Genomic DNA, 22,449 nt, shown 5'->3' on the forward strand with positions numbered 1-22,449 from the left:
CCTGACTCACGGTGATCCCGTGTGTGTCAGAGCAGAACTGTGCCCCACAGGGTTTTGAGTTGACCTGACTCACGGTGATCCCGTGTGTGTCAGAGCAGAACTGTGCCCCACAGGGTTTTGAGTTGACCTGACTCACGGTGATCCCGTGTGTGTCAGAGCAGAACTGTGCCCCACAGGGTTTTCAGTGGCTGACGTTTCAGAACCATCACGCCTTTCTTCCAAGGTGCACCTGGGTGGACTTGAACCACCAACCTTTTGGTTAGTGGGTGAGCATGTTAACTGTTTGCACCATACACGTTCATCAAGGAAATTTTAGTGAATACAAATAAGCTTGAAGAAAAAACCAATTAAATCACCGGTAATGCTTTCCCTTGGAAAACCTGGTGGTAAAGTGGTCACGTGCTAGGGCTACTAACCGAGAGGTCATCAGTTTAAATCTACCAGACACTCCTTGGAAACCCTATGGGGCAGTTCTACTCTGTCCTGTGGGGTCGCTATGAACTGGAATCAACTCGACGGCAATGGGTTTTGGTTTTTTTGGCTAATGCTGTCCCTCAGTATTGGAAAATTGGTCTGTCTCCTTCCAGTCTTTTTTCTTGACTAGGCATGGTCAGTGTTAAACCACAGGCTACCTGTAATCCCTTCTGCTTCTCTGCCCAGTCTCACACATCTGGCATGGTAACAGCCATTAAGAGGGAAGTGACAAACAAAGTAGGAAATTCAGTAGGGCAGGAAACTCAGCAGACTTCAGTGTTAGAGATGACTGTAATTTGCTGTGTGACCTTGAACTTCCCTGAGCTCAGAGTCCCTATGTGGATACAGAGAGGGCTGGATTGCACGGTCTGACATTTGATTGTTCCGGCTGCAGCACGAACCAGCCCCAGAGACATGAACACCAAGAAGGATGGATTTCCAAGGCAGCTCCATAAGCAGCTGTGTGGGTGGTTTGTGGGTGCTATAAGGAACTGCACCCACAGGTGAGGCTCAGGCACCCTGTTCCATATCAAAGCTATGCAAGGACATTGTCTGTACCTGGTGCCAGGCTCCACTGCAGAAGCTGGGATGGGGCAAAGATGTTGCCACAAGCTGGACAGCTGTGATTCCCAGAGAAACGGTAAGCCAAGGCTACAGGAGCATCTCTGAGGACAAGACACTTTGGGCCATCTAAAGCAGCTTGACAGCCTGGTTCGCGTGCCCATCTAGGAAAACTCAACTCCTTCTAGCCAAGCAGCGCACACACGTCCTGTGTAGCTTGGGATTCTAGCAGAGATGGTGGGAAGCAGCCTGTCTTCTGAGAAAGGAGAGAATCTCTGATGTTGAATTTGGGTGGTCTTGGCTACCATCAGGCCTCTCACTCTGCATCTTGAACTTGCTGTTGCTTTTGTAAAATAACACACATTATTCTGTACAAACACAGCTTATGCTTAAAAAAAAAATAGCATTTACATGTCGCTGGCACTGTTCTAAGTGAAGCTCATATATTAATTCATTCAACTCTCATGAGAAGCCCTGTGGAGCAGGCAGTGGGTTGTATTACATGAAACTGCCAGTTTGGAGGTCAAAAAATGGTTGACACTTAGTTCTCAAAAAGTTGAACGGAGAAGTACCTTATGATCCAGCAATCCCAATCCTACATACATACATATACCCAGAAAAAGCAAAGGCAAGAATGCAAATGGAAACCCGTACGCCAATGTTCACTGCAGCACTTTCACAACGGTCGAGAGGTGGCAACAACCACATGTCCGTCAACAGCTGAGTGGATAAAGCAATGTGGTCTATACACACAATGGAACACTGCTCAGCTGTAGAGAGAAATCAAATCCTGACACATGTCACAACATAGACGAACCCTGGAAACATTATGCAGAGCAAGCTAAGTCAGTTGCAAAAGGACAATTACTGCATGATCTCACTTTAATGAAATAAGCAAATATATAGAAACCAAAGATTATTAGTGGTTACCAGGGGTGGGAGGGAAGGGAAAAAGGGGAGCTTTTGTTTGTGGGGAATTGGGTTTATGTTAACGGCAGTGGAATGCTTTGGATGAGGATAGTGAGAATGGTCACACAACATGAAAAATGTAATCAATGTCATTGAGTTGTAGATGTGGGCGCTCTTGTGTTGGCAGATGGTTCTGGTGTGTATGTTTTAACCACCACCAAAAAAAAAAAAGAGAGAGAAAGAAAAAGGAAATGGTTGAAACTTGGCAATTTCATTTGACTCACCCTAATATCATTATACCACTTTACAGATGAGGAAATGAGGGCCAGATTGAACACAAAACTTGCCCAAAGCCACACAGCTAGAATCCATTTTCCAACCACTCCACCATATTGCTTTGCCAAAGGCTTTGAAGGCCAGGTCATGTGGTTTCAGCTATAACAAGGGACATCAACACCAGCTGGGAAGTGTCTTGTCTCTCTTCATCCGAGCCAACCAGTTTTTCCTCCCACCCCTGGACCGTTTGGGTCTCCCAGCAGATGTGACTCCCACTACTGTCTGCTGAAGACAGCAGAGCTTCCTCGGGTACAGCCGACCACCATGCCCAGCCCCACCTGGCCCCCTGAAGGTACCTTTCTGTGTCACTGTCGCTGGACGCCACCTCTTCCAAGGCCGCCTGCAGGTCAGCAATCCTTCTGATGGACGTCTCAAGGTCTGTCTGGAGGGTCTGCCTCACTGCTGAGAGCTCCTCCACATACTTCTCCTGGAGACAGAAACCACAAGCACATGTTGGCTTGGGGCACGAATCCCACCCACTCACGAGTTCTTGGGATGAGAAACAGCCTGGATGAGCCCAGTGTTCACTGAGCATCTTTTATGTGGTGGGTACCCCACTGAAGTTATCAATGATTTCATTCTACCTGGATCAACAATCAACACCCATGGAAGCAGCAGTCAAGAAATCAAACGATCCATTGCACTGGGAAAATCTCCTGCAAAAGACAGCCTTAAAGATTTAAAAAACAAAGATGCCATTTTGATAAGTTAGGTGTGCCTGACCCGACTCATGGTCTTTTCAATCGCCTCAAATGTATGTGAAAGTTGGATAATGAAATAGAAGAACTGATGCATTCGAATCATGGTGTTGGTGAAAAATACTGAATATAACATGGATTGCCAAAAGAATGAACAACCCAGTCTTAGAAGAAATACTACCAGAATGTTCCTTACAAGCAAGGATGGCGAGATTTAGACTTGTTTTAGACACGTCAGTAGGAAACACCAACTGCTAGAAAAGGGTATCGTGTTAGGTAAAGCAGAAGGACAATGAAAATGACGGAAACTCTCAATGAGATGGGCTGACGAAACAGCTGCAACAAAAATGACAAATATTGTATGAGGCCACTATTATAAGAACTCAAGAAATAGTTTAAACACAGAAGAAAATATTCTTTGATGGTTATGAGGGTGGGGATGGAGGGAGGGAGGGGGTATTCACTAATTAGATAGTACACAAGAACTATTTTAGGTGAAGGGAAAGACAACACACAATACAGGAGAGGTCAGTACGAGTGAACTAAACCAAAAGCAAAGAAGTTTCCTGAATAAACTGAACGCTTCGAAGGCCAGAGTAACAGGGGTAGGGGTCTGGGGATCATGGTTTCAGGGGAAATCTAGGTCAATTCACGTAATAAAATCCATTAAGAAAACATTCTGCATCCCACCCAATTTGGTGAGTAGTGTCTGGGGTCTTAAATACTAGCAAGTGGCCATGCAAGATGCATCAACTGGTCTCAACCCACCTGGAGCAAAGGAGAATGAAGAACACCAAAGACACAAGGTAATTATGAGCCCAAGAGACAGAAAGGGCCACATAAATCAGAGACTACATCAGCCTGAGACCGGAAGAACTAGATGGTGCCTGGCTACAACCAATGGCTGCCCTGACAGGGAACACAACAGAGAACCCCTGAGGCAGCAGGAGAGCAGTGGGATGCAGACCTCAAGCTCTCATAAAAAGACCAGACTTAATGGTCTGACTGAGACTAGAGGGACCCTGGAAGTCATGATCCCCAGACCTTTGTTGGCCCAAGACTAGAACCATTCCCAAAGCCAGCTCTTCAGACAGGGATTGGACTGGACTACGGGATAGAAAATGATACCGGTGAGGAGTGAGATTCTTGGCTCAAGTGGACACATGAGACTATGTGGGCGGCTCCTGTCTGCGGGCAGGGGGGCATGAGAAGGCAGAGGGGGTAAAGGCCGGCTGAATGGACACAGGGAATACAGGGTGGAGAGAAGGACAGTGCTGTCTCATTAGGGGGAGAGCACTAGGAAGGTATACATAGCAAGGTGTATACAAATTTTTGTATGAGAGACTGACTTGATTTATAAACTTTCACTTAAAGCACAATTTAAAAAAAAAGATTTATAAAACAAAAAACAAAAAAACAGCTGCGACAACAGACTCCAACACAGCAATGATCATGAAGATGGCACAGGAGCAGGCAAAGTTTCGTTCTGTTATACACCAGGCTAGCGTGAGTCAGGGCCGACTCAGCAGCAGCCATCAACAACTCAGACAGACGCTCCACGTTCTATAGAGACGGAAATGAGTGTCTAGTGGTCTCCAGGACAAGCTCCAAGGATGCAGCGCTTACCTGCCCATGCAGCTGGCCCCACAGCCAGGCTCTGAATCTGTGTCCCCGTGATGCCTGGCACAGAGCGGGCACTCGGCACCTCTTGGATGGGTTAGCACATGTGCAAAGCAATTCGTGTTTCCCAGAGAAGTAGCAGAGGCTAGTTCTGGAAGCTGAGCCTCTGTCCCAGTGAGTAGAAGGTTGAGGTTGGAGAACCCGATGGGGCTTTGTTGGCAGCAGGCAAACACGCTGGCATTTACTGAGAGCCTGCTGTGGGCTGGGCACTGCTGAGCGCTTTATGTACTTGACCTAACTCAGCTCTCACAACAAGCCGATCAGTGGGTCACTAGTGCCGCTCCCATTTCACAGATGAGGAACTGAAGCCTTGAGAAGTCTGGGCTTAAAGGCAGTGCTGGAACTCGATCTTGGAGCCTCTGACTCCCCTCTCAGTGCCCATTCCTTTACTCTGTGATACTGCCGAGTTGGATTTTGCCCAGACTCTGGAAAATCTCTGACTTTCATTTGCAACATATTTCATGCACCATTACCCTTTACGAAAGTGGTTTTCAGCTGACGGTGATTTTGGTCATGGGGACATTTGGCCATGTCTGGAGACATTTTTGGTTGTCATGACTTGGAGGATGCTACTGACATTAAATGGGCAGAGACTAGGGATGCTGCTCAACATCCTACAATATACAGGACAGCCCCCACCACAAAGAAATTATCCCACCCAAACAAGGGCAGATTAACCAGTAAGCAAGGTACGCATGGGCTTACAGTAAGCAAGGTATGCACCGGTTTGCTTGTACTTACTTATTAATTTGTAGTGCACAATTTCACATGGGTCTGATGTGGCAAAAAACAGGTGAAATTGTGCAGTACAGATTAGTAGGTAAGCACAAGTAAGCCCGTGCTTACCTTGCTAATTGGGTAATCTGTCCCCGTACCCAAATGTCAATAGTGCCCAGTCTGAGAAACCCTGGGTTAAACCAGAATTCCCCCTTCTGGGAATTAGTCTTACCGGGAATAAATCAAAAGGCAGATCCAAGCTCTGTACCCAAGGATGCTTGGAGGGGGCCATGGACGACACAGAGAAGCTGAGAGCCGTCTCATCATCCAACAAGTGGGACTGGCTACGGAAATCACAGCTCGTCACTTTGATGCTATTAGGCAGACATTAACATTAGAAATAAGGATTGTGGCAGCGTGGGAGGCTTCTGTGAAATAACATTAAGCAAATAGAACAGAGAAATAGCACGCCTGTATCTACGCAAATGATACACATGCACTTAGAAAAACACTCGGAGAGTTGAGAATATTTATGGGTGGTCGAGGAGTGGGGTTAGGGATGAAATTTTTCTTTTAAGCTGTTCTAATTACGTCAAATTGATTTTCTGACCGTTGTTTAAAGGAACACACATATGCCACCTGATGGGAGTATGTTGCTGGCTGCTGTCGAGTTGGACCCCAACTCATGGTGACCCCATGTGCTCCACAGGGTCTTCTTGGCTGTAATCTTTACAGAATCAGATCACCAGGCCTTCCTTCTGAGGCACCGTTGGGTGGTGTTGAACCACCAACCTTTAGGTTAGCAGCCGATTGCAAACAACTTGCATTACCCAGGCTCCTAATGGGCGTATAAACCGAAAACAAACAAAAAAACAAAACCTGTTGCCATCAAGTTGATTCCGACTCATAGCGACCCTACAGGACAGAGTAGAACTACCCCATAGGGTCTCCAAGGGGCAGCTAATGGATTCAAACTGTCTTTTGTTTAGCAACTGTAGCTCACCATAGCTTTTAATCACTGCACCACCAGGGCTCTGATAGGAGTATGGAGGGGTAAAAATATGAAGATTTAGGCTCAAATATAAGTCCAATTCCCAGCTCCCCATTTAACTCACCAGCTATGTGATCTTGAACAGTTCAGAACCCCCTTCTGAGGGCTGTGATTAGTAGAGGAAACTGAGGCCAGCGATAAGGAGCAGAGCTAGGATTTGAAGCCTGGTCTGTTTGGCTCCCAGTCCAGTGCTCTTTCTGAGGCTCTGTGTGCACACCCCAGTGGAAGTCAGCAAGGACTACGGATGTCCCCATTACAGGGAGATGCTCAGCTCGGCTTGGCAGATCAGCTTGTCCATTCACAGGATTAAAAGTCTGTGCCTTTCACGGGATTTTGAATGTTTCCAGATTTTAAAGAGAGGAAAAGAGAGCGAGAGAGGCAGCAGGCAGAGACTTGAGCAGGCTCGAGGGCCAAGCTGAACTGATGAGAAAAGGGGGTGGCATGGAGAGAGGTGGGGGCTGTGAGGAGGGGCTGACAGTGAATTTTAGTTGATTGAAGCTGCCAGCTGTGAAATCTCCATCTCAGCTGGATGACAAGTGAGAGACACTCTGAGGCAGAGGCCTTCCGGCTGAAGGACAGTGGGCTGCCAGAGAAAATAATGTATGCTGTGGGTTGGCAAGTGGGTGCCTGCCCAAGGACAACAGCAGGTCAGCTCGTAAAGACACCTAAAAAATGGCCAGGTGAAAAAATCCCTACAGCTTGAGGGCACTTGTGCAAGCTCAGCTGCTTCCAAGTGGGCCAGGACAAAGGCGCCCCTGGGAATCGGCCGTCTTCTCCCAGGAGACATGGCATCTGAGCCTCTGAAAGACATGGACATGGATGATTGTGGACTTCTGCCTTAGATACCGTAAGAAGTCCACAGGTCTGGGCCATTTTAGGCATGTGGTAGGCGCACAGGATTCCATAAATGTTCGTTGAATGAATGCCCATTTTGTTGTTGTTAGGTGCCATTGACTCTGCTCCGACTCAGTGACCTTAGGTACAACAGAAGGAAACACTGCCCAGTCCTGTGCCATCCTCACAATCTTTGATTTGCTTGAGCCCCTCCTTGCGCCCACTGGTCAATACGTTTTGTTGACCGTCTTCCTCTTTTTTGCTGACCCTCTACTTTTACCAAGCACGATGTCCTTCTCCAGGGACTGGTCCCTCCTGATAATATGTCCAAAGTATGTGAAATGAAGTCTTACCATCTTCGATTCTAAGGAGCATTCTGGCTGTACTTCTTCCAAGACGGAATTGTTCATTCTTCTGGCAGTCCATAGTATACTCAATATTCTTCACCAGCACCATAATTCAAAGGCATCAGTTCTTCTCCAGTCTTCCTTACTCATTGTCCAGCTTTCACATTTGTATATGGGTATTGAAAATATCATGGCTCGTGTGAGGACTAAGCTCAAAGTGACATCTTTGCTTTTTAACACTTCAAAGAGGTCTTTTGCAGCCGATTTGCCCAACGTAATCTGTCCTTTGATTCCTTGACTGCTGCTCCCATGGGTGTTGACTGCGGAGACAAGCAAAATGAAATCCTTGACAGCTTCAGTCTTTTCTCTGTTTACCACAATGTTGTTTATTGGTCCAGTTGTGAGGATTTTGTTTTCCTTATGTTGAGGTGTAATCCATACTGAAGGCTGTAGTCTTTGATTTTCATCAGTAAGTGCTTCAAGTACTCTTCACTTCCAGCAAGTAAGGTTGTATCATCTGCATATTACAGGTTATTAATGAGTCTTCCTCCAATCCTGATGCCCCGTTCTTCTTCATATAGTCCAGCTTCTCTGATTATTTGCTCAGCATACAGATTCACTAAGTGTGGTGAAAAGATACGACCCTGACGCACACCCTTCCTGATTTTAAAACATTAAGTATTCCCTTGTTCTGTTGAATGACTGCCTCTTGATCTATGTACAGGTTCCTCATGAGCACAATTAAGCATGCTTAAATTCCCATTCTTCACAATGATATCCATAGTTTGTTATGATCCACTGATATCCATAGTTTGTTATGATCCACACAGATGAATGTCTTTGTATAGTCAATAAAACACAAGTAAAAATCTTTCTGGTAATTCTCTGCTTTCAGACAAGATCTATCTGACATTAGCAATGATATCCCTCATTCAACATCCTCTTCTGAATCTGGCTTGAATTTCTGGCAGTTCCCTGTCAGTGTACTGCTGCCACTGCTTTTGAATTATCTTCAGCAAAATATTACTTGCCTGTGATATTAATGATAAAAAAAAATATTGTTGGGTAATTTCCACATTCTCTTGGATCACCTTTCTTTGGAATGGGCACAAATATGGATCTCTTCCAGTCAGTTGGCCAGGGAGCTGTCTTCCCAATTTCTTGGCACAGAGGAGTAAGCGCTTTCAGCATTGCATCCATTTGTTGAAACATCTCAATTGGTATTCCATCAATTCCTAGAGCCTTGCTTTCTGCCAATGCTTTCAGTGCAGCTTGGACTTCTTCCTTCAGTACCATCAGGTCTTCACCATATGCTACTCCTGAAATGGCTGAATACTGACCAATTATTTTTGGTACTCTGTATATTGCTTCCATCTTTTTTGATGCTTCCTGTGTTGTTCAATATTTTGCCCACTGAATCCTTCAATATTGCAACTCAAGGTTTGATTTTTTTTCTTCAGTTCTTTCAGCTTGAGAAATGCCCAGTGTGTTCTTCATTTTTAGTTTTCTAACTCCACGTATTTGCACATTTCATTATAATACTTTACTTTGTCTTCTTGAGCACACTTTAAAGATGAGGAAACTGAAGGTCAGAGCAGCCTTATGACTTGCCCAAGGTCACACAGCTGGGAGACCACAAAGGTGAATTGAGCACCCAGGGGGACCTCAAGTGAGAACTTATTCAGCTGCCTGTGCTGAGAGATGAGCAAGTAGCACAGGAGCCCCCTCTCAGTTTTCTTGGATGAACCTTGGGTGAGGACCAGCCTTCTTGCCCATGTCAGGCGGAGGGAGCAGCAAGCACCTAAAGTCTAGTTCCTCAGGGATTTCTGGTTGGGGTTGGAGAGGGGCAGAGTCAGGTGCTGTGTGTCAGCAGTGAGTAGCTTTGGGCCAGGGCAGGGCAAGTGGACACAGCAAATGGGCACCTGAAATAGGTCAAATCCTCAAAGCCCTGAAAGTCAAACTTCCTTAAAACACCTTCTTCGATGCTGCCTGGTTTCCACTCCTGAACATTTTGATCAAAGATTCTGTAGAAGTATTCTGATCAAAAGAGGGGGAAATGCACAACAGAAGTTCAAATTCACAATGGAATCAAGCCTTTCTTGAGCCACTAGGGCTGGATGAACCCCTGAAACTACTGCCCTGAGATAATCTTTAAATCTTAAACCAAAACTATCCTCTGAAGTCTTCTTTGAACCAAAAAAAACAGCTTATCTTAATTAATAAAGTACATAGTACTTTGTGATCTTTTAAAGAATTATCAGCGTGGCATCAAATTAACAACAGCAACTCAAAAGGCTGGATGGGAAATGGAGGGGGCCGTGAATTTAAGATAATGGTGGTGGGTGATTTGGAAAAGGATAGTAAGAATGGTAGCACGACTTGAAGAATGTAACCAATGTCACTGAATTGTACATGTAGAAATTGTTGAACTGGTGTATCTTTGTATATACTTTCACCAAAAAAAAAATTAAAAAGGCTTTATTCAGCAGACCCTGGAGCCAGGCTGCCTGGGTTCAATTCTCAGTTCTACCACTGCTGGCTGTGTGATCTTCAGCAAATTATTCTACCTTTTTATCCTCAGATATCTCAGGACTAAATGGCGGTGGTAATAGTTCCTATTTATCTTTTTTTTTTTAATAAATGAGTTGACGTACGTGAAGTCTGGCAGAGAAGCAAGGTTCGGCCAATGGTGGCATTGCTAGCATTCGATTCTCATGAGAAGCCTTGGAAAAGGGTGGTATTGTCCCCATATCACTGAGGAGGCTTTCCCCAAGGTCAGACATAGCGAACAAGGGCACTGGAATGCCGGACTCTGGCTCCAAAGGTTTTTCACTATCCTGCACAGTAAGGACACATTGCAAAACAAGAGCAGCATTGTGGATGGGTGAGGAAGAAAACCATCAATAGATCTAGGTTCATGGATCAAGGGTGGGGTGGGGTCTGCCACCACCTCCCACCCCTCTACCTTGTCCCCTTGCCCTCCGAGTCCCACCCTCCATCCACCAAGGGTCCCAGATCGAGGTCGGTGGAACCACCCAGAAAGGAGAGAGATTTGGAATATTTAAAGTCTGTGTACTCAGCAATCAGCAAACCTTTTCTGCATCTACTCAAAACCAAACGGGATATGCTGATTGCAGAGACCAAATCATTAGGCTAAATGGATGCAGTGCCCCAGAAGGTCTCCCCGGGGCAGACCAAACAAGGCCCCAGCCAGAAGTCCCTAGAGAAACATGGAGTGGGGTGCACAAGGGGAAGGGGGGTGCAGGGAGGCCCCCGTCAGGCCTGGGAGTCAGGCCTCTTCCACCCTCCATGGGAGGTGGGACGGGCTGGGAGCAATGACTGCATCTGACTAACAAAGACTTGGGATTAGGTCAGGGCTGCTTTGTGAAGCAGGGCTGTGTTTTGAGACCAGGTCTGAGCTTGGTCTATCCCGTGCTTATTTCTCTTTGGAGAATGGGAGCCTGGAGATGAAGTTTTAGGGGGAAAATGAGGAATACAAAATTGTTTACAAAATGTATATGTGGCAAGGAGTCCCTGGGTGGTACAAACAGTTAAGTGGTCAGCTGCTAATCAAAAGGTTGGAGGTTCGAGTCCACCCAGAGGCACCTTGGAAGAAAGGCCTAAGGATCTACTTCCTAAAAAACAGCCACTGAAAACCCTATGGAGCACAGCTCTACTCTGACACATGAGGTCTCTATGAGTCGGAATCAACTCAACAGCAACTGTTTTTTTTTAGTATGGGATGTATGTTGTGTTTATTAAAACATATATATCACTAAATTGCAGTAAGATTCGTCTGAGTTTATATTTATTAGTGGGTCTCTGCCATATATAACCAGTTGCTGTCATGCTAGCATATATTATATATTCAATTATCATTCATGCATACATTTATCAACAGATATTTATTGACCACCTACTACATGCCAGTACTGATCTAGGCACAGGTGATATAAGGATATGTCAAGTCCCAACTTCCTTGGAGTTTACATTCTTGCACAGGCCTAATCTGTCTGTATTGCTGGTATATGGCACACAACACTCACTCAGCCTATGTCTTTGGATTGAATGAATGGTGTTATGGTATGACTACTGGTTATTAGGAGGGACCAGTCCCTGAAGAAGGACATCATGCTTGGTAAAGTAGAGGATCAGTCAAAAAAGAGGAAGACCCTCAGCGAGATGGACTGACACAGTGGCTGCAACAATGGGCTCAAACACAGGATTGATGGGGAGGATGGTGCAGGACCGGGCAATGTTTCATTCTCTTAGACATGAGGTTGCTATGAGTCAGAGCCTACTTGATGGCACCTAACAACAATATTAACCAAAAAAAACCAAACCCAGTGCCGTTGAGTCGATTCCGACTCATAATGACAGCAACATTAGTCGTGGATAAAGGAAGGGCAAGGGTATTATACACACTAATGCATACATAACGTATATCATGTATACAGAAATGAATATATTATTATATTCATTTATAATATATGGATAGGGAGAAAAAAAAAAGCTAATCTCCCAGGACTGGAATTTTACGTTATTCTTTTTTTTTCTATTGTAAACAATGTTGCAATAAATATTCTTATGGCTAAAAAATAACAAGTAATAATTTATATGTAGATAAAATGTGTGCTTGCTGACCTTCCCAGCACCGCTAGGGAGAATCATTAACCCCTGTGAAACCAGCAAGCTACTCCCCCTGGAGCAGGCTACACAGAGTTGCCCGTGTAGGAAGCAGTCCCTCCAATAATTAGTGACTGCAATTAAAAGCATCTCCTCTTGTGATGTTCCATTAGAGGCTAATATTTAAAACCGCTGTTTGTTTTCTCTGTGCAGGGCAGCTCAACCTTCTCAAGACTCTCTGCTGCCTACAAACATACAGGACCCTCACATGTTAGCTTCTGCAGCTCTGGAGGCTGCTTCCCTAACCTTTGAAGACACTTCCCAAGGTGCCCCAAAGTTAATTTCACACATGCCACATAGTCTATACTACAGATCAGACTATCCCTCAAACGTACCCCAAATTGGTAAAATTTCACCCTGTAACTTTCTTCGGATTCAGTAAAAACATACAGAAACTTCATGTTATAGAGCCAGGCGCAAATACATATGTGTGTGTGTCCCTGTGTGATGCAGCAAACGGTCTGTGCTTGGCTGATAACCAAAAGGTTGGCAGTTTGAACCCACTCAGCTGTACCACGGAAGAAAAGACCTGGTGATCTGCTTCTGCCAAGAAAACCCCATGGAGGAGTTGTACTCTTGTAACACAGGAGGTTGCCGTGAGTAGGAACTGACTATACATATATGTGTGTGTGTATATATGCAAGTACGTATATATATGTGTACATATAGAAAATGTGTGTGTGTATATATATATATATATAAAAAAAAACAAACAAACCCAGTGCCCTCGAGTCGGTTCCAACTCATAGCGACCCTATAGGACAGAGTAGAACTGTACCATAGAGTTTCCAAGGAGTGCCTGGCGGATTTGAACTGCCGACCCTTTGATTAGCAGCCGTAGCACTTAACCACTACGCCATCAGGGTTTCCATATATATGTATACATATATATACACACACATTCCCAGTGTTTGACACATAGCATATATTTGATATTTGTTGAATGCATTAAAAATGAGTATAATTTTATTTCTAACATATACACAGACTCTCTACTAATGTTTAAAATACCTCATTTAATCTTATAAGAACCTTCAGAGTCAGGTTCTATATAAAACCAAAACCAAATCAATTGCCACTGGGGCAATTCCAAATCATAGAGACCCTACAAGACTGTGGAGAACTGCCCCATACGGTTTCCAAGGCTGTAAATCTTTACAGACGCAGGCTGCCATATCGTTCTCCCCCAGAGCAGCTGGTGGATTCAAACCATCGACCTTCTGGTTAGCAGCCGAGTGCTTTAACGACCGCACCACCAAGGCTCCTTAGGTTCTATATAAGCACATAAAAACTAACGAGGATATTACGGTAAAACAGTGCCAATAGTTATTATCTCTGTGTGGTGGGAGAGCAGGTGATTTTAGTTTTCTCTTTATACTTATCCAGCTGCTCTGTAAAGAAAATGAATTCCTTTTCAAATCAGAAGGTTGAAAACAGAAGACTTTCTGACTCTACACTACAAGGGACAAGCCTCTCAGCCACCTGCTCAATGCTGCGTGTGGCAGTCCTGGCTGTATCATCCAAGCTTCAAACAGGCTCATTCCAATTCAAACCCCCGCTGAGAATCTGCATTTCTACCAAGTTCCTAGGTGCCGCTAATGTTGCTAGTTAGGGACCAATTCTGAGAACCATGAGTAGAGCACTGCTTCTCAAATTTAGTACATAAGAAGTGTTGCTATGAGTTGGAATTGACCCGAGTTTGGTTTGGTTTTAGAGGAATCACCTGGTCATCTTCTTAAAATGTAGATTCTGATTCAGTATATCTGAGGGTGAAAATGCAAATTCTCAGCAGGGGTTCGAACTAGAATGAACCAGTTCAAAGCCCTGCTGTTATCATTTCCATTTTCCAGGTGAACAGACTTGAGCCTCAGAGGGCTGAGTCACTTGCCTAGGCACATACAACCAAAAACATGATGATCTGACTTGGACCCAGGTCTCCTGACCCACAAGCCACAGCTCCTTCCTCCTCTGCTACCTCTAACTGCTTCTGCTTCATCCAAGGATGTCTATACCTCTGGAAGACGGGGGGGGGGGGGGGGGGAGGGTCTTCCCAGAAAGAAAGGTCGCAAGCAACTGTTAGAGTTTCATTCAAATCACCCAAGTGTCACTTGCCTGGGAGAAATAAGGCCTCGGGGGAAATAGCCTGTGAATTGTGTCTTGACAAGAGTTCCACACTGGTAATGGGGTGAGGATTGGCAGCCCCATCTTGGGAAAGGAAAAAGCTGGGGTCCCCTTCAGAAAACCCAAACATACACATCAGATTCTCTAAGATTGCAAGGGTCAAAATTCCAGCAGGAAAGGAGACTGAGGAGAAGGTAGAAGATGGGACATTTATTATTAGATACACATCCACCATACAAGGTGCCTTCCTCATAAGTATCCTGCAAATCAATTGTTTTATTCTATTTTTATGTGTTAATAAACATGGATTCTTCCAAGATGTCAAGTCAAGATGTCAGCTGGGGCTGTGTCATCTGAAGGCTTGACTGGGGCTGCAAGATTCCCTTCCCGGAAGGCTCACATAGCTGTTGGCTGGAGGTCTCAGTCCCTCACTGGCTTTTGGCAGGACAGCTCCATTATCTGCTTCATGGGCACTCCACCAAGCTGCTTGAATGAACTCATACCATGGTGGCTGGCTTTCTCTTGGAGCTAGTGAGCCAACATAAACAAGGCAGAAGCCACAGTATCCTATCCTATCCTTGGAAATGATGCATGCTACATCTGATGCAGTAATGGGCACGGCTTCACAGGGGAGTGAACTCCAAAAGTGGGGAACTTTGAGCTCCATTTTGGAACCTGGTGACCGCAGTAACATTTAAATGCTTCACATCCTGGCCCTATCTCAACTGATTTCCCCATCCACAAAGGAAAACTCTATCCTGTAACCACCCTGAACTTCTTCCTATTCCCAGGACCATACCACATGCTCTTTTTTCTTTTAAACATTATTGCTTTTCATTTCTGCTTCTAATAGGATTTACCATTGAGAATTTCGAAAATACAAAAAAGGGGAAAAGGTAACTGTCCTTAAGCTCGTTACTCGGAAACAACCACTGTTAATACATATATTGGTGAATTTCCATTCTGTGCCCATTTCTGCATATGTGTATCCAAATCAAACCCACGGCCGATGAGTCAGTTTGACTCATGGCAATCCCGTGTGTTTCAGAGTAGAGCTGCAGTCCATAGGGTTTTCAGCAGCTGGATGCTTATGAAAGTAAATCACCAGGCCTTTCTTCCGCAGTACCACTGAGTAGATTCCAACTGCCAATCTTTCAATTAGTAGTGGAGTGCCAACCATTTGCGCCCCCCAGGGATCTTGCATATGTGTACAGCATTTGACACACATTCAGGTAATAAGGCTCTGTATTAAAGGCAGAATGGAGTTAACTATGTGGACTAGCAGGCAACTCTGAAAACCATTTCCTCTCCCCCACCCCACTTTCCCTGCCGGGATCCTCTGTTATTACCTTAAGGCAGAAAAGACTAGGCTCCAGGCATCTCCTCTCCCTTATTTTTCTAGCTGATTGTTTTAAAATGCCCCCAGCTGTAGCCTGAAGGTCTTTATAGCTTTCTGCAAAGTTAACATTTTAGGCAACTCAGGCTGTTCAAACTCTAGATGATAAAGGGCTAGTCTGCAGAAAGTCTAAGATGTATACACTTCCTATGCACATTCATGTGGTACAGACACACACACACACCTGTGGACACACATACACCAGGGGGAAAGCTGAGGCTGAGAGCAGGAAGTCACTGGCCAAGGCTGCCTGGCCACTGGGAGGCACAGGCAGAACTAGAAGCCAGGGATTCCCTACCCAGGTCCTCTGTTAGAAAGCGCATCTCTCTCTGTTTCACCCTCTCAAGATAGGCATTTCTGCCTAAACACTGGCTTCAGCTACTAGGGCAATAAAAGCGTCAGAGACTGGGGCTCTATAGCTCTATGGGGCTTTCTGCTTGATTCTTGGGGTCCCAAGTTTCCCCTGGTGAGTGGGGAAGGGTGGAGGGCACACAGCAACTCAGACTAGCACAAGACCCTCAAACACCAAAACTCTATCAACCCGTTACTGACGAGTCCATTGCCATCTCAGGGTGACTCCATGTTACAGGATAGAGCTGCTCGGTAGCGTTTTCTTGCCTGTAATCTTTACAGACACAGATCACCAGGCCTTTCTTCTATGGCACCACTGGGTGGGTTTGAACCACTAACCTTTGGGTTACTAGTTGGCATGCAAACTATTTGTGCCACCCAGAGACCTCAGCCCTTATCCAGGGAAGGGGGGTGTGGCTGAGCATTTCTTGGGCCACTGGGATGGGGACTAGGAGAGAAAGGTCATTCGTCTTTAAGGCACCAGTGTGCAACTCTGCCTGAAGTCTTTGAGCCACAGGGTTTGCAAACCACTGGCCTAAATACCTTCGAGATTTCCCTTACAGCTTTAACTATTCAGAGCTCATAACTTTCCCAGCCCTAAAATTGCTCCCCCTCTGAACATCCTGCCACCGTGACTTCTAACCCAGCATCTTAGAGAGACAGAAAAGAGCTGTCGCTGGGGCCCAACCTTCTCAAAGTTGACAGCAGCAGGGGTTTCACAAGCCCCCAGCTGCAAACAGATCTCCTGACCTGGAATGAACCCCAAACATCCCATTCCTGACGTCTCAGAGCCACCCGCCCAACTCCTTCCTGAAAAAAAGAAGAAAGCATTTCATTTTTGTGCTCAAATGCAAATATGACATATCTATGCCACCCAATTTTCCTGACAGGGGAATAATTATATCAACATAATTAAGTCTCAAATGCAAAAATTATCTGTACCATGTACCGACAACACATTTCCTGGCATTGGAAGGCTGCTGTTCCAGTGGGCAATTATCAAGTCACCTTTGACATGTCCTAGTTTAATTTAATTTAAATTCAGCTCCTATTTCTTCTCAACCCAGGAGTCCATGTGATGGTGGAAATAGACTAACTGGACTTTGAAATAGCTCAAGTAGCTACTGGGTTTTGCATCCAAAGAGGTTTAGTGTGAGAATTATTTCTTACTTCCCTAGGTCCCTTCCTTGGGCCTCAACTATCTCATCAATACGATAGGCTCACTGCTTGCATCTTTCTCCTCCTTCATCACCATCTCCTAAGGGCTCTCATAGCCTTCAACTGGCGTTTCTCTGTTTGATCCAACCCACACTCAAATACACATTCCACGAAGCATCTGTCCAAGGAGGAATCACTTTAAACCTGATCACATCACTGCCTTGCTGAGGGGCCTTCAGTGGCTGCTCACTGGCCACATTCCAGACTCTGGTTTAGCATATGAAGTCCTTCATCATCTCTCTCTCAACCTACCCTACAAGCTTCATCTCCTTCCACTGCCCTCCTCCTGAGCCCCACAGATTCGTGATTCCCAGAGTTCTCATCAGCTCCCAAACATGCCATGTTCCTTCATTCCTCTGTGCCTCTGCATCTACCATTCCCTCCACCTGGACTACTCTTCCCTGCCATATTCCTCCTCTGACAAATTAACTCCTACTTATCCTTCAAGAACCATTCCATAGCCACCTCCTCTGTGACGGCCTCTCTGAGCTCCCCTGGGCAAAATCAACTCCTTTATCTCTGTGCTCCTAGCATATGCACAAACCACTAGGAAATGTGTATGTATCATCATATTGTAATTATTTTCCACATTTCTAATTTTCTGCTACATTGAACTCCTTATAAGTAGGGCTGTACTCAGCCTTATATCCCAAATGGCTAGCCTAGTACCCGGAAGTTAGAAAGTATCACAAAAATATGTTAGCTTTAAACTCTTCCAGTCCTAAATTATTATGACTTGGGCAGTCGAGCAGATCTTACCAGCATGGGTCTTTGATTCACACAGACATAAGCTTGCCACCCTGTTACACCACTTACTTACATAGTATGACTCAGGCAAGTCTGATCATCCATCTGGCCCTCAGTTTTCTCATCTGTAAAGTGGAAGCAGTAGCAGCATCGCTGTGCTATGGGAATGGTTGAGGATTCACTGATGTAAAGTGCTGGACACACTGCATACAACGTAGCAAACTCAATCAGCATCTGCTCCCTTTCCTGTTCTCAGAAGGAGCTGGGTTACAGCTTGTGAAATGTTGCACGTTGGCAGGGTCTCCTCTTCTTTGTGTTGGTGCTTTCCCATCACCCCATCTCCCCTGCCCCTCACACTCCTCACTTAGACATCTGCACTCAGCCCTGAACCTATGGCCACACTATTTTAATACCCAGCTTGGTCCCTAAAGCCTTCCTGTTGTCTCTCTTCAAAATGAGTCCACCTTACATTATACTCCCTCACTGCCAGGTCACAAGCTATGCATGCCCGTGAATCAGATTAACATCATTACTGCCAAAGTGCCAACCCTCCTGGGTCACATTAGGCCTTGACCCTGATCTGGACACACACCCACATGTGTCCAAAGGAACCCTAGGAGAGATGTGACTGGGTATTGCATACACAGCCTACGAATATAGGAGTCGTAGGGTGGTACCTTGAATAAGCCATCTGGGCCAGTGGTGACTGAAGTAAGTGTATCCCAATGATGCCAGGGAGACACAGCTGGGGAGAGACAGCAGTGGTGAGAATGAGCATTGCACTTGGAGTTCAGACCTAGAAGTAAGTCCCACATCTGAACAGCTCCCTGACACATCCTGGGGTCCAACCCCTCCACTCCGCAATAGGCCTTAAGTCCTTCTGTCTCTTCCACGCAGGCTCAGGTTATGTGCAGGGGCTTTGTGAACAGTGAAGAACTGAATGTAAATGAGATCATTATCATAGTGCTTCTTTCCCTCTTCAGAAACCCACCTCTCTTTGCAGGTACATCTGATGGCCTCATTATTACTGAAGACCCAGCCAGTGTTCCCAACAAGCCATCATGAATAGGCTCCAGTAAGCAGGGAGAAGAGGAGCCCTGGTGACCCAGTGTTAAGTGCTCAGCTGCTAACCAAAAGGTCGGTGGTTCAAACTCACCAGCTGCTCTGTGGGAGAAAGATGTGGCAGTCTGCCTTCCATAAAGATTACAGGCTTGACAGAACCCATAACTCACACCATACACAAAAACTAACTCAAAATAGATCACAGACCTAAATATAAAACCTAAAATGATAAAGATCATGGAGGAAAAAATAGGGACAACACTAGGGGCCTTAATACATGGTATAAATAGAATACAAACCATTACTGACAATGCACAAACACCAGAAGAGAAACTAGACAACTGGGAGCTCCTAAAAATTAAACACTTATGCTCATCAAAAGACTTCACCAAAAGAGTAAAAAGAGAACCTACAGACTGCGAAAAAAAATTTGGTGATGATATATCCAACAAGGGTCTCATCTCTAAAATTTACGAAATACTTCAACACCTTGACAACAAAAAATCCAATTAAAAAATGGGCAAAGGATATGAACAGGCATTTCACCAAAGAAGACATTCAGGTAGCTAACAGTCACATGAGGAAATGCTTGCATTCATTAGCAATTAGAGAAATGCAAATCAAAACTATAATGAGACAACATCTCACCCCAACAATACCTGCACCAATTAAAAAAAAACAAACAGAAAATAATAAAGGTTGGAGAGGTTGCAGGGAGATTGGAACTCTTACGCACTGCTAATGGAAATGCAAAATGGTACAACCACTAGGGAAAACAATATGAAGCCTCCTTAAAAAGTTAAAAATAGAAATACCATACAATTCAGCAATCCCACTCCTAAAATACACCCTAGAGAAATAAGAGCTGTCACACAAACAGAAATACACACACCCATGTTCACTGCAGCACAATTCACAAGAGCAAAAAGAAGGAAACAACCTAAGTGCTCATCAACACAGAAGAATGGATAAACAAATTATGGTACATACAACGGAACACTACGCAATGATAAAGAACAATGATGAACCCATGAAACATCTCATAACATGGATGAACCTGGATGGTATTATGCTGAATGAAATAAGTCAATCAAAAAAGGACAAATATTGTATGAGATCACTATTATAACAACTCAAGAAAAGGTTTACACACAGAAAAATACAATCTTCGATGGTTACAAGGGTAGGGGGAGTTCGGGAGGGGATAACACTAGATAGTAGACAAGCGTCAACTTTGGTGAAGGTAAAGACAACACACAACACGGGGAAGTCACCACAACTTGACCAAGGCAAGGTCACAGACGTTTCCTAGACACATCCAAACACCTTGAGGGACTGAGTTGCTGGAGCTGAGGGCTGGGAACCATGGACTCAGGGAACATCTAGGTCAACTGGCGTAACAGTTCATAAAGAAAATGTTCTACATCCTTCTTTGGTGAGTAGCATCTGGGGTATTAAAAGCTTGTGATGGGCCATCTAGAATACATCTAATGCTCTCATCCCATCCAGAGCAAAGGAGACTGAAGAAAACCAAAGACACAGGGAAAATAGCCTCCACCAACCTGAGCCGTTCCATTTTCTTTTGATGCTTCCTGCGTCGTTTAATATTTTCCCCATGGAACCCTTCACTATTCCAACTCCAAACTTGAATTTTTTCTTCAGTTCCTTCAGCTTGAGAAACACCAAGCGTGTTCTTCCCTTTTGTTTGTCCATCTTCAGCTCTTTGCACATGTCATTATAATACTTTGTTTTCTCAGGGCGCCCTTTGAAATCTTCTGTTCAGTTCTCTTACTTCATCAACTCTTCCTTTTGCTTTAGCTGCTGGACGCTCGAGAACAAGTTTCAGAGTCTCCTCTGACATCCATCTTGGTCTTTTCTTTCTTTCCTGTATTTTCAATGACCTCTTGCTTTCTTCATGTATGATGTCCTTCCACAACTCGTCTGGTCTTCGGTCACTAGTGTCCAATGTGTCAAATCTATTCTTCAGATGGTCTCTAAATTCAGGTGGGATATACTCAAGGTCATAGTTTGGCTCTCGTGGATTTGCTCTGATTTTCTTCAGTTTCAGCTTGAACTTGCATATGAGCAACTGAGGTTGTTCCACAGTCAGACCCTGGCCTTGTTCTGACTGATGATATTGAGCTTTTCCATGGTCTCTTTCCACAGATGTAGTCAATTAGTTTCTGTGTTCCATCTGGCGACGTCCATGTGTATAGTTGCCGTTTATGTTGGTGAAAGAAGGTATTTGCAATGAAGAAGTTGTTGGTCTTGCAAAAATCTATCATTCGACCTCCGGCACTGTTTCTATCACCAAGGCCATATTTTCCAACTACTGATCCTTCTTCGTTTCCAACTTTCACATTCCAAATACCAGTAATGATCACTGCATCTTGATTGCATGTTTGATTCAATTTCAGACTGCTGCAGCTGATAAAAATCTTCTATTTCTTCATCTTTGGCCCTAGTGGTTGGTGCGTAAATCTGAATAATAGTCGTATTAACTAATCTTCCTTGTAGGCATATGGATATCATCCTATCACTGACAACGTCATACTTCAGGATAGATCTTGAAACGTTCTTTTTGACGATGAATGCAACACCATTCCTCTTTGAGTTGTCGTTCCCAGCATAGTAGACTATATGATTGTCTAATTCAAAATGGCCAACACCAGTCCATTTCAGCTCACTAATGCCTAGGATATCAATGTTTATGCGTTCCATCTCATTTTTGATGATTTCCAATTTTCCTAGATTCATACTTCACACATTCTAGGTTCTGATTATTAATGGATGTTTGCAGCTGTTTCTTCTCATTTTGAGTCACACCACATCAGCAAATGAAGGTCCCGAAAGCTTTACTCCATCCATGTCATTAAGGTCGACTCTACTTTGAGGAGGCAGTTCTTCCCCAGTGATCTTTTGAGTGCCTTCCAACTTGGGGGGCTCATCTTCCAGCACTATATCAGACAATGTTCCGTTGCTATTCATAAAGTTTTCACTGGCTAATGTTTTTCAGAAGTAGACTGTCGGGTCCTTATTCCTAGTCTGTCTTAGAGTCATTATACCAAAAAGAATTAGTCGATGTTCAACCATTTCAAGAGTTGGCATATGATCAGGAACCGATGGTACTGAAGGAAGAAGTCCAAGTTGCTCTGAAGGCATTGGCGAAAAACAAGGCTCCAGGAATTGATGGAATATCAACTGAGATGTTTCAACAAACAGATGCAGTGCTGGAGGTGCTCACTTGTCTATGCCAAGAAA

General features: G+C 44.6%; 1 protein-coding gene across 1 annotated transcript in view; it reads right to left on the reverse strand.

Moving 5' to 3' along the window:
- The window catches only part of MYO18B (myosin XVIIIB), a 327,968-nt gene that overhangs the window by 42,178 nt on the left and 263,341 nt on the right, over nt 1–22,449 (reverse strand). Inside the window, exon 40 of the mRNA XM_049865475.1 lies at nt 2,577–2,707. Coding sequence (XP_049721432.1) covers nt 2,577–2,707 — 131 coding nt within the window. The remainder of the gene's footprint in view (nt 1–2,576; nt 2,708–22,449) is intronic.

The sequence above is a fragment of the Elephas maximus genome, chromosome 22 (genome assembly GCF_024166365.1).
Source record: "Elephas maximus indicus isolate mEleMax1 chromosome 22, mEleMax1 primary haplotype, whole genome shotgun sequence".
Taxonomy (NCBI): Eukaryota; Metazoa; Chordata; class Mammalia; order Proboscidea; family Elephantidae; genus Elephas; species Elephas maximus.